Below are 13,315 nucleotides of genomic sequence, written 5' to 3'. Positions count from 1 at the left end.
GGTGGCATGGGGGTGCGTTGTGAGTTTCGTCTGGTAGCTAGAAAGGAACAAACAGGGCTTTGGGGGGGGGGGGGGGGGACTTCTCCGGCGGCTACATTGCTCTACATTTTTGTAAAATTAATTATTTTAAAAAAATCTTTTCTCCTTACACTATAATGGCAGGTTTAGGACTAATACAGTACAGTCATAACCAGTGTCAGGGATTCTATGCATCGCTACACAGAGACAAGTCCAGATATTGAGCCCAAGGCTGAAATTGTGGTTTACTTACAAGTGCACTTTGCTGGGCAGTGGGGGTGTTTGTCCTTCTCTGCTCACATTTTCCCCTCTTATCCTGTCTTCTCCTCCGCAGCCCTTCCTCCTTCTCTCTGTTGCTCCTATATTCCCTCCCCTCCAGTCATCTATGTTCTCCTTCCTCTGCGGTCTCTCCTCTTCTCCCATTCTTCAGTTATACTGTCTTCTCCGCTCTCCCTGTATCCCTCCTGTCTTCTGGTCCTGTCGTCTCTTCTCCAGTCATCCCCTGCTTCTCAGTCATCTCTGCATCTTTTCTCTCATTTGTTTGCTTATTCTTTGATTGTTTGTGTTATTTGTTAACCCACCACCCCATGCTGGATGAGTCTTGATGTTTTTTGTCCTTTTTAAAGTTAGGCTTCTTCCTTTGTTTTTGTGCCATATCTTCTGCCCTCTTCTGGTTGCGGCAGTGCATGACACGGGTGGAAAATAGGGTTTATTACAACACACACATCAAAACCAAAAGGATCAGGATGGATCCAAAATAAACAGCAAATGACCAGGAATGAACTAAATGATGGAATAAACACAACTGGAGAACTATATACATACATACAGCTATAATCAACCATGAAACAACAGAAGCAGAACAGGCACTTAAATACACAGCTAACAAGACACAATGCAGGACAGTGAGAATCATAACCAATAACAAGGACTGAGGGCAACCCAGGAACAGGTGTTACAGTTAAACAGCACTGGTGAAATCAAAGTGACCTTTCAGCCACATGGTCAGCTCTGCATCGCCCTCTGCTGTTTGCATTAGAAGCTGCTTGAAATTCCCACTCTCCTTACCAACACCTCGAAAAGCCAGGCCTTGCCGTGCCAAGTACTTAACTTCAGAAGATTTTTCCTCACTTGCTGCTGCTCTTTCCAGCTCATCTGAAGGTTGAATATTAACAGGATTGATCTTCTGAATCCATGTCATCAGTGCTAATCTGTGGCACTGCCTGTCTTTATGTGCACTGAATTTCCCCAGTGCCTTTTCCAGTTTCACATGCCAGTCTTCACAAGAGCTGAATGTGTCTTTCATGCCAGTTTAGACATTTGTGTTACAAATTATTTTGCACAGTAGAAACAAAGAACCCCCCTTAAGATGAGGAGGGGCTGTAAGGGAGCCCAGTGTGATCTTTAAACCATTTCTCCTGAAAGCAGGGTCTCCTGTTTGATAGACGTGACATTTACATTTGGCTGATTTGGTGAAGGTCCAAGCTCCTCCCCCCTCCTCCCTAATGCACCTTCATCTTCACCTGCCTGTCTGCTCTCTCTCTCTCTCTCTCTGCCATTGACTCACACTCAGTCTCCCTGATTAAATGCTGTATCTGAAATACACACCACAGGCCAAACTAAGAAGCATATTAAACTAACATCAGGATCAGGCTGCTGTGACGTCATTATTCACTCTTAACAATCAATATTTGCTCCTTTTCTCACTCCCCTCCATGTCTTTACTCTCAGCACAGCAGAGTTTACATGAAAGCAGTTATCAGTAAACAAGTGGTGCTTCTTGGCATGATGCTCAGGAATGGATTTCTAAGGATTTGTTACCTGAATGAGAATGATTAATATATGAAGAACCTTTGACTCACATACTGTATACGTCTATCATCTGACTGGCACTAATTATCTCACTGTCTCTACTTACTTTCCTGCTTTTCTGTGGTTGCCCAAAAACTCACGATTGTCACACTTCCTCTTCATGATGACAAGCTACTCACTGTGAATAAATGCTGACTGTAATAAAACTATTTGCATTTAAATCATACATTAATGACACAAAATACTTACTATTACTTACTTACTTATTTTGCACAGTAGAAACAAAGAACCCTCAAAGGACCTCAAAGGTTTAAATATACATTTGCAGATAAATGAAATGCTATGTGGCCCAATGGGTGGCGCTGTCTGGGGATTTGAACCCCCATTACTGCATGTTCGTACCTTGTTTGTGCTGGTTTGCCTGCTGTTTCTGCCGCAGGTGAAAAAGCATACAGGCAGCTGAACCGGTGTCTCTAAACAAGCCATTGTGGGTGCAGGTCATAAGGCGATTTCCTAATGCACGAACTTGGCCCAACTGAAGGTCTTAGGAGGTAGTTCCTGAACCATTTTTTAGTTCCAAAAAGAACATACTTTTTTCTCGACCAAGACTTACTGGGTGGGGCTTATAGTAATAAACTTTTCCTATTGGTTGACCACAAGCCCCAGCGCCAACTTGAAAGTTTCATGGAAATGCAGGAAAAGAGCTCAGTTACACTAAAGGCATCAATGTGTAACTTTTTTGCTTCTGTCCCCAAAGTTCTGCATCTGAAAATGCGATTGATAACGATTAGCGTAATGAAGAAGTGTATATTATGGACACTGGACTGGAGCATTGTCAGATAACCTCTCAGTTATCCTTGTGTGAGAAATATACACAGTCACATATTGAGATTATATTAGATGATGTGGTCTTGAGAGTGGGGCGGCATGGTGGTGCAGTGTTGCCTCACACCTCTGGGACCCGGGTTCGAGTCTCCGCCTGGGTCACATGTGTGCAGAGTTTGCATGTTCTCCCCATGTCGTCGTGGGGTTTCCTCCGGGTACTCCGGTTTCCCCCCACAGTCCAAAAATATGCTGAGGCTAATTGGACTTGCTAAATTGCCTGTAGGTGTGCATGTGTGAATGCATGGTGTGTGAGTGTGCCCTGCGATGGGCTGGTCCCACATCCTGGGTTGTTCCCTGCCTCGTGCCCATTGCTTCCGGGATAGGCTCCGGACCCCCCGTGACCCAGTAGGATAAGCGGTTTGGAAAATGGATGGATAATAATAATAATAACAAATAATGATGATAATCATTGATGTCCAATGACTGCCAGTTACTGTAAACAGTAAAGTACACGTAACTGGACATGTCTGTATTATTTTGGTTTATACTTATTAATCCATTAATTCTAACTTTTGTACTTTAAATGGACAGAGTACAGTTATTATTATTAGGAAAAGTATTGTGAGGGAACGCAAAACTATTGAGAGGAAACACAAAACAATTAAAAATATATTTTCTCACCCTGACATCTAAGGGACTCCATATACTGCAGATGATCTATAGAAAAAAATCACAAATACATCACTATCAACAAATATGTGGTTTTATTTATGATGTATGAAATCAAAATCATTGGGACTCAAAGGAAAATGGCTCTTCGCAATTTTCTTTTAAACCGTAATCATAGGCAAATTGATTAAACATAAGTATTGATTTATTTCCATGATAACATTGTATATAATACTTATTTTGTCACCCTGGTCTATTTCATTGCACATAAGAGAAGGCACACAGAATAATAACCAAAGGGTGAAGAATTTGATTGTGATTTTATTTTGAAAGATCACTTTATTATGGATGTGAGTGAATGGTGTGTGAGTGTGCCCTGCGATGGGCTGGCCCCCCATCCTGGGTTGTTCCCTGCCTCGTGCCCATTGATTCCGGGATAGGCTCCGGACCCCCCGTGACCCAGTAGGATAAGCGGTTTGGAAAATGGATGGATGGACTTTATTATGGAAGGCCATTTGGGACTTAACATCTACTTTGACACCCATGCCAACATGTCAAACAAATTATGTCTTAACACGTATATTACGTGTTAAGCCATTCGGACATCTTAACACGTCTTAAAACTGCATGTTAATGCGGGCAATTTGAACCTCTTAAGACGTTTGTACCTTTAATGCATCTATGCTATTGGTTGGCATAAACGTACACACCCCTTTTGACGTAAGGGCTATACGCATGCAGTACGTGCCCTGTACGTTGTAGTCACGTGGTCTCTACGTTCAGCCATGTGAGTCCTACGTTGTTATTACGTATAGGCAACGTATGTATTACGTGTCAAACGTGACTATGATGTTGTATTCGGCACAGTCCATTTGTTGGAGGGGTGAATCACGGGTTTATTTAAACTGGCAGAACAGTTATCGTTAAATCTTTACAAAGTATAACTGGCAGTTTTAACATTTAATGAAACTGGAGCAAAAATGGTAAATCTGGCTAATATTGATTTAATTGCACTGGTGTCTTTGTGCTGAACAGTGCAGATGAGCTAAACTTATCATTTTGATCACTTTCTGTTCTGCATTATCAGCAAAAAACTATATATTCAGCAAGGAAACGTATGTAGTTATTCATTTATTTGTAATAAGGAGTTTATAGTGAACGGTCATAGCAACAGTATGAATGGCATCAATAATTTAGCTGCCTTATATTTTCCCGGATGTACGTCGCATAGCCATTCTAGATATCTGAAATGACAATTGTGGATAGGAAGAATGTCACTGTGGATATCTGAAATGCTCTCTTTGACTAGGAAGAATTGAATTAGAGATATCTGCAATCTGCATATCCAGTCTAGCGATTAAATGTTAAAACGCCTTGCCATACTTTTGCATGTATTGTTCCTGTGCTGCAGTATTAAACTATTTTAAAATGCAAAATAATTATTCTGTGACTGCATTGTTAATTTTTTTCCCACATATTTTAAACAAATCTAATAACAGAGTAGATGAATTGATCATATTGAGGGGTTGTGCCATTGCCTTTCTCTGTCCATGTCCTTGTGTTCTACACCACACCTTTGTTTCCTGTAAACCTGCGTTAGGCTCTTTCTGTACCTTTCCGACACAGAAACCTTTTCTTAACATGGATTTATAACTGTCTTCTCACTTGAGTATGAATGATGCTTAGATATAATCTATATAATATAAATTTGATATATACTATATATGTGCATCCCACAGAAATCTCCACAATTGTAGAGATACATATGGTCTCTATGCTTTTCCTAGAGAGCCCAGGCATGAGACACAAAATAATCAGTTTTCCACAGCATTTTCCTCCAAGCCTTCTCTAGTTAAACCATAGAGACTATACCATCTCGCGTAGTCACTGGATAGCATGCAAAGAGCCATTTCTGTGGTTTTTGTTCTCTTGCCCCATTCATCACAATCGCGGTGGATTAAAAGAAAAAGTCAAAAACAGTACTGTGTCATGCTATGTGCAATAGGATTGCAGATTAGCTTAATGGACAGTCACCCCCGTTTAATTTTTTTTACAGTTTTTCTGAATACTTAAACACTAACAATGATTCTTATAAAACTATTAATAGTTATAGCAAAATTACTCACTGTTTTGCACTCAGTTTGCACTTTTGTAACACACAATTTGCAAATGTGTAAATACAATCCACTGCACAGCACTCTTTTTGCGGAACTGTAAACACAACTCACTGTTTTACACACAATTTCTAAATGATCAACACACTCCTAGTAAAACTATACACTTTTATGGCTATTGTTTACACTACTTTGCCAGCTGTCTGGCCACACTGTAACATGTGAAAACGGTTTTAGATAATTAGTTCACTTTGCAATCAGCATGAGCGCTATAAATAAGCCACAGGTACAGTAAGCTTTCAGTGTGGAGAACAATGGAGGGAGAAGGAAGACTGAGAAGAGTGAGAATTAGAGAAGGGCAAGGAAGAGGATGAAGACTAGGAGGTGAATTTAGAGGATGAGGAGGTGAAGAGGAAGGAGGAAGGGTAAGAAGAAATAGAATAACTGATGTCATCAGAGCTACAACAGTGGATCATGTGATCAACCATGGAATGACCCTGAGGGAAGCTGGCCAATGGGTTCAGCCTGACCTGAGCCGCTACGCTGTAGCAGGCATCGTAAGGACGGTTCCAAATGAGAATCGGTTAGTACAGTTACTTCACAGTACGTTTTGTAATAGTACCATACTCTAATGAGAAACACAACAATGCTGTACAGGTAAAAACTGAAATGGTTACTCTACAGACCTGCTAGACATCCAGAATCTGGGGGCAGAGGAAGAATGTTCACTGAAGAACGAGAGACCCATATAGTCAATATGGTGATCACAAATAATTCCATTAGGCTACGAGAAATACAGCAGCGCATAATAGAGGATGACACCACCTTCCGAAACATAAACAATGTGAGCATCTCTGCATTATCTCGTGTACTGGCATGCAACAGAATCAGGATGAAGCACATTTACAGAGTCCCTTTTGAAAGAAACAGTGAACGCGTTGGCATGGCAGGAACATTACTGGACACGGTGCCATAACCAATGTCCCAGGACAGCGTGGTGGTAACATAACTATGTGTGCAGCTATAAGTCAGAACGGTGCTGTTCACCATCATGCAACCCTGGGCCCATGTAACACTGCACACATTATTACATTCCTGGACAGCCTACATCATATGCTCACTAATGTTCACAGACCAGTTATGTCATCATATGGGACAATATTAGTTTCCATAGGACTGCTTTAGTTCGCAACTGGTTTACAGTCGCCCACTCTTCACTGTACTCAACCTCCCGCCTTACTCTCCATTCTTGAATCCGATTGAAGAATTCTTCTCTGCCTGGTGCTGGAAGGTCTATGATCGTCATCCCCATCAACACATGGCTCTGTTACAGGCAATGGAGGAGGCATGCGAGAATATTGACCAGGCATCATGTCAGGCCAGGATAAGGCACTCCAGGAGAGTTTCCCCGGTGCCTTGGTCTAGAAAGCATTGCATGTGATGTTGATGAAATTCTGTGGCCGGACCCAAAGAGACGACAAGAATGATTTTTTTTCTCTCTCTCAGTGAAATTGTATGTTGTCTTGTGTTTCTTTTGATGCATGTGAATAAACATTCATACTTGAAATTTGAATCTTGAATTGTGTTTACAGAACTATTTATGACAAAAGTATGACCTCAAATTGACATACCTCGTGCACAGAGAAAGCAAAAGCCAGATGTGTTTTCCATTCCTACCATCAGTGTGTAGTTGGTGCATTGTATGCTTATTAAGATGATGGTTTGTGTTAACTGATTGGTACAAAAATACCATTTTTACAAAGGTTTGAAGAGTTAAGCAAGATTTATTAGTTTTTGCAAGAGACCTACAATGTTTTGCTGATTTGGTGGTTTTTTTATTTGTGTGCAGAGTTTTTGCAAAATAGCCAGTAGTTACAAAAATGTGTTTAAGCCATCAGAAAAAAACATGTGTGCTTTGGTGCACACCCATCCATCCATCCATTTTCCAAACCGCTTATCCTACTGGGTCGCGGGGGGTTCCGGAGCCTATCCTGGAAGCAATGGGCACGAGGCAGGGAACAACCCAGGATGGGGGGCCAGCCCATTGCAGGGCACACTCACACACCAGTGACTCTCACACACACACCTCCGGGCAATTTAGCAACTCCAATTAGCCTCAGCATGTTTTTGGACTGTGGGGGGAAACCAGAGTACCCAGAGGAAACCTCACGACGACATGGGGAGAACATGCAAACTCCACACACGTGACCCAGGCAGAGACTCAAACCCGGGTCCCAGAGGTGTGAGGCAACAGTGCTGACCACTGCACCATCATGCCGCCCCCCATAAATTCATTTTTCCATTTTTATTTTCAATATTGATGTTAACTCAGCATCTTATTTTCAATGTTGACAAAGTCACTTTATATCAAGGTTTCGCCACCATTAATTTTTCAATATTGAAAATCTGACCAAAAATCTATTCAGTTTCAATGCTGATAATTTAACACTGACCATAATTCAATGCATTTAACTATACTTCAACGCTGAAACAATAACATGATGCTATCTGGGCTATGAATAATTATTTCAATTGATATACAGATTCCAAGCTCATATAGGTGACACACAGGTACATAATGGGCGTCTTATGTCTTAGGTAGCCAGCTACTGTGTTTGATAACCCACCATCATAATAATAGTTTCCTTGCACCAGTATAAAAGTAAACCAATTGATCCCTCTTGCAATAACCTGCGGTATGAAACTGAATAAAATGTATCGTACCAGTCTTGGGGAAAACCAGTGAGAATCCACTGTGAAACAGCACTGCGCAAATTCTCATGTGTTCCTAATGACAAGGGCAAGACTGGTAATCAAACTAGCCTCTCAGCAGGAGTGTTAGTGTGAAAGCAGGGCTTATTGACACAGATAATAAAGCTTGTTAGAATGCGTAACATAATTATTACCAGAAGAGGTGAGAGCTCCCCTAGTGGCTACAGGAGTGCATTTTCCCCAAAGCAGACATAATGGATGGTGGTCTTATTGCTTTTAGACCACAACTTGGGATAGAAGAACAAATCAAATTATTTTCCTCATTTAATATTCAGATTTTAATTGGGCTTAAATTTTAGAGCACAGTGTGTTCTAGGATGGTACGTTATGGATATTAGTCTCTACCACATTCTAACGCTATAAATCCGGACCTTTTCCTATGTTTGATTTGGTGGCTGCCAGGCGTTCTGAGTAGTATAGTGACTATGGTAGGCGTGTGATTCCCTATGGAATTTTTTGTTCTGTTCTGTGTGGCAAATACATATAATGCTGACATTTTTCCTGGAAGATTTGGGATTTTTCATCCCGTGCCTTAAGGTATTTCTCTCCAGCTCTAGGGAGTCTCCCCCGAAAACACCAGTCACTCACTAGCCTTAGACTTATGCTTGCTGACTTATTCAACACCATGAAGGATTAACAGAAAAACAGAAACCTATTAAAAGGCTGCACCATATCATGATATGCAAATAAACATCCAGCATCATTATTTCACAGGGAAGTACATTATTTATTGATAATTATAACCCTAACCCTTACTTCTCAGCTTGACAAACATAAGGTGCGGCGCGTGAGCATGTGAACTGGTTGAAATGCAAGTGTCTCACAGTCAATGCATAAAACTTGAGAGCCCTGACTTTACTTATATAGCCCACAACATGTTTATGATTCATAAATAAATCTGGCCAGCAAATCGGTCTTTCATTTTCCATAGAATAGAAAAAACGATAATGTTATCCCGCTGATAATTGCAGGCGCGTTTCACCTCCGGCACTGGCTGGAGACACAGGCAAACGGCATACAATCTTATTGAGGTACAAAAATTATTCCATCTACTCTGCACTTCTGCATAACTTCCATCATAGTGCCAGTTTTTGCCAGATCAAATCTGCAATCAGAAAATTACTGCATACATGCCTTTATATTACGGTCAAGCGGAGAGTCAGAGCAGTTTCCATAGAAACAACGTAAACAAACTTTACCGTTTGAAGCACAACAAACTCTGAGTGAAAATGGCGCAGAGGTGAGTAGCTTGTTAGCTCTCCAAAATGTCTTTGAATTCTTCAACTGATGTTGTGCTACTTTGATTATTTAGCCTTTTATACTATAATGACATAGTAAATGTCTATAATACAATAAAAACATTACATATTTTTTTAATATTACATATTTTTTAACGTCATTTAAAGTGCAGTGGTTTTTATTGCTACTGTGGTTGCTAATATTTAAATAATGACAGACTATTTGGTTAGTAAATTCATCTCAAACATGCTAGTTTAGTAGGGCTTCCCAACCTTTCGATGTCCGCGGATCGGTTTCCGTCGTAGAAAAGTGTCACGGAGCGGTAAGACGGCGGTATAATTTGGGGGTTCCCACGCCGAGCGGCGGGAGATTGACGGTGTATACGGACATGCGGGGCTAATGGCGTATTTCCGTACATCAATACGGGCAGCTTTCTTTCCAAAACGGCGCGATCCCCTAATAAACGGGACGGCTGGCTCCTCTACCCCCGGTTGTCTGCCGCCCGGTGCAATACTCCGCGCGGACGGTACCGGAACACCGACCGGAAGTTGGGACCCCCTACTGTACAGGGTGGTAGGTAAATTGTTAAAAAAAATTGGGGCATTACTTTCGGAGTAGGCTAGATGCTTCTAAGTTTATCATTACATCTATTTACATTGTTACACAGGATTAACACTTTCAAATATTCTTAGCTTGGTTAGTGTTAACTCAGTTCTTGGTAGTATTCATCTGGGTATTCATTTGATGTGGAGCACAGTTGTTTCGTATTTGATTCTAGTTATAATTTGGTGACATTACTGTTTAATATGCTATTGCACTTACAGTATCGTGCATTTTACAGTAGATTTTTTTTGCAATCTTGCTCGCTGTTTCTTTTATTCTTTCTTTTTTATATATGTGAACCCTGTAATTATTTATTATAATAATTATAACAATTGTATTTTCTGTATGGTTGAAGAATTTCCAGCTCTTTATTTATTTTATTATCTCTCTTAAGTGCTGGTTAATCTCTCATTTATTCCCCAGAGAGCAAATTGAGAGAGCTGATCGATGGACCAACACCCAACACTGGGAAGCCTGGAACCTGTGGGATGAAGTGATCAACTGGGGAGAAGGTGTGGAGGAGTTCTCACCAGTGACACTCCCCACTGTCCAGGCTGGGGGGGTTAAGGGGGGATTGGGGGGGTCTACCGATTTGGGTAAGGGAGGGGTTAGTAAGGGAGGGGAGAGTGTGGAAAACGATGGACTGCTAGCCAGCACTAGTATTTCATCTCAAAGTCTTCAGAGTAATTACGGCCTTTCATCTGAAGACTGGGAAATTTATAAAACGTGCTACCTTAACAAAAAAAAGAAAGTCAGGAAGGACCGGACAAGCCGGGGGGAAAGTGAGGTAAGGGGGCAGAGTAGTGAGGAATATGTGGAGGTACCAGAGTGGGGAACATTTGAGGGGAAGGCCTCCAGGGTTGTGATGGAGGGGACAGAGGCTAGTATTAGTATGATGGATATGCTAAATGGAGGTGAGGAGAATGGATGTGAGGTGGGAGTGAATGTGGAGGAGGTTAAGGGAGGAGGAGGGAAAAGTACAGGGAATGCTGTGGAATATGTGGTGTCACAAGTAGGCAGAACTTGGCTAGAACCCATCCAGGAGGAAGAACTTGAGGAAGATGAAGAAACAGATGAGGAGCTTCAGGAAGCAGAAGACACTGATGCTGCCACAGTGGACAGTTGGCAGTGCATGGCGGCATATGTAGCCAGAATATGGCTGCAGACTTTACAGGAAGATGGACCTGAGGAAAATGAAGAAGCTGATGTGGTATTCCAGCAGGCAGAAGATGCTGATGCTACCACACTGGTCAGGTTTCAGTGTATGGTGGCATCTGAAGACAGATCACAGCTACTGACTATACCAGAAGAAGGACCTGAGGAAGAGGACGAAACTGAAGTGATGAAGACAGATAAAACAAAAGAAGATGCTGATGCTGCTGAGAAGATCTACAGTGAAGAAGTATCATTCCATGTGAATGCCGAAGATCTTTCTGAAGATGATACTGAGAAGAGCCACAAGAAGAAGAAGAAGAAGATGAAGTGGTGCTTCTTCTGCTGTCCCCTGCCCTTCAGAAGAAGTAGCAAGAGGCAGTAATTATAAGGCTGTGAATTCAGGTTTAGAAATGACTTAAAGCAGTAATATAACTACATTATTGACACCTTCACAATGCACTGTAATGCATCCATAAATATATTATTGACATGGGTATAAATATTGAAGAAAAAAAAGCATAACACATTATAGCCATGTTTATTATGGATTAATGGCCGATATAATGTATTATGAAGATATTTATTGTGTATATATAGATCAGAGCATTCATAATGCATTATCAACATAGCTATAATGTGTTATGCCTTTGTATAAGTATTTACAGCCGTGTTTTTAATACTTTTATAAATGATTTATAAGGCATTAATTGGGTATGTATAATGCAGTTATATGACTGCTTTAAGTAAAGTTAAGTAAAGTGTTTATTTTCTTTTTCTTAGAATACCCGTGTTTGAGCCCTGCATTGGGACTGGGATCCCGCGGGACCCAACGGAAAGAGATACTGTTTAAGTGTTAATGTAGCTATAAGATACGATAGGATAAGATATGCTAAGTTAAAATATAAGATAGGCTAAGACAAAATATATTAATATAAGCTAAGTTGAAATATAATAAGATAAGATAGGTTAAGTTATATGATAAGATAGGCTAAGTTAAAATATGATGATAGGCTAAGTTAAAATATAAGATGGGTTAAGTTAACATATGATAAGGTAGGCTATGTTAAGATAAGAGATTTGCAATAAAACATATTTACTTTTCAAACTGTGTCTTTGTCATCTCTTCAGTGTTGTGTCTGTCTTTGTTTGATAATTTTGAATTGTTAATTTATATCTGACACTCTCCTAAATGTCAATAAGCAGAGACTGAGGAATGGGAGGAAGGTACAGTTAAGTATAAATGATAAAGTATCAAAATCACAGTGTTGCCTTATTTTGACGCAGAGAAAGTAATTTCAGTGTTACTACCACATATGAGTTATTGGCTGCAAATGTTGGTGTTAGAAGTGCCGGTAAATTATGCGGCGTAAGTTTAACTCCGGTGTGTTTCTGAAAAACGCGCAGCCTTCTGCCTGCTGTCATTCGTCGCACGTGTAGGAGGCTATTCTGGTAAGTAATAGGTAAAGTTGTAATTTAACGTAATGCTAACGTGCATTACCAGTTAGTAAGTGTTTTACTATATCACACACCTTACGTCCTTTATAGTTTTAGTCCGGTGCACTCTGTATCCATGCTAACTAGCTAGCTAATGTTAACATGACGCAGTACAGTCTTCCAGCTTGGGGATTCCCACCCCTGCCCGCGGCCAGTATTCCGCAGGGGGGTTTGCGGAGGTGTTGGTTGCAAATGCAAACGATCCCTTCATGTTCATGCGTTGTGTTCTAATGTGTAAATAAAAGATAACTATCAAATTCAATGTTTATGTCCTATTATACTAGATAAGACTGTAAAATAGTTTGCCCTGCATATGGATGCCATGCAGTCAGAGTATGATCAAGATAGGGTGTGCATGTGGAAAAAAGACAAATGTAACAGTATTTGAGGGATGGAGGGATGAGAAGAGTGGGATGGAGGAAAATGTAAGGAGAAGGAGGTTCCTCGGAGCTCCGAGATGTGTTTGGCTGTAATAAATCTGGAATATAGCTATATGACATAGTTTTTGATAACACCAGCATTTATTTTTTAGGTTTGTCGAGCTCCGTCAAAACAATTAGAACGAGTTCATTATGTAACTGGAACCCCTCTCACATGTAAACACAGTGACACGC

The 13,315-nt window shown here is 40.7% G+C and overlaps 1 protein-coding gene across 1 annotated transcript in view; it reads left to right on the top strand.

Annotated features, from left to right (window-relative positions):
* The first annotated feature begins 10,683 nt into the window (after positions 1–10,683).
* Positions 10,684–13,315, top strand: part of LOC125722786 (uncharacterized) — a 62,876-nt gene continuing 60,244 nt past the window's right edge. Inside the window, exon 1 of the mRNA XM_048998993.1 lies at positions 10,684–11,609. Coding sequence (XP_048854950.1) covers positions 10,918–11,589 — 672 coding nt within the window. The 5' untranslated portion in view covers positions 10,684–10,917 and the 3' untranslated portion in view covers positions 11,590–11,609. The remainder of the gene's footprint in view (positions 11,610–13,315) is intronic.

The sequence above is a fragment of the Brienomyrus brachyistius genome, unplaced genomic scaffold, assembly GCF_023856365.1.
Source record: "Brienomyrus brachyistius isolate T26 unplaced genomic scaffold, BBRACH_0.4 scaffold42, whole genome shotgun sequence".
NCBI lineage: Eukaryota > Metazoa > Chordata > Actinopteri > Osteoglossiformes > Mormyridae > Brienomyrus > Brienomyrus brachyistius.
The sequence above is the reverse complement of the archived record's forward strand: the minus strand, read 5'-3'. Positions and strand labels throughout refer to the sequence as shown.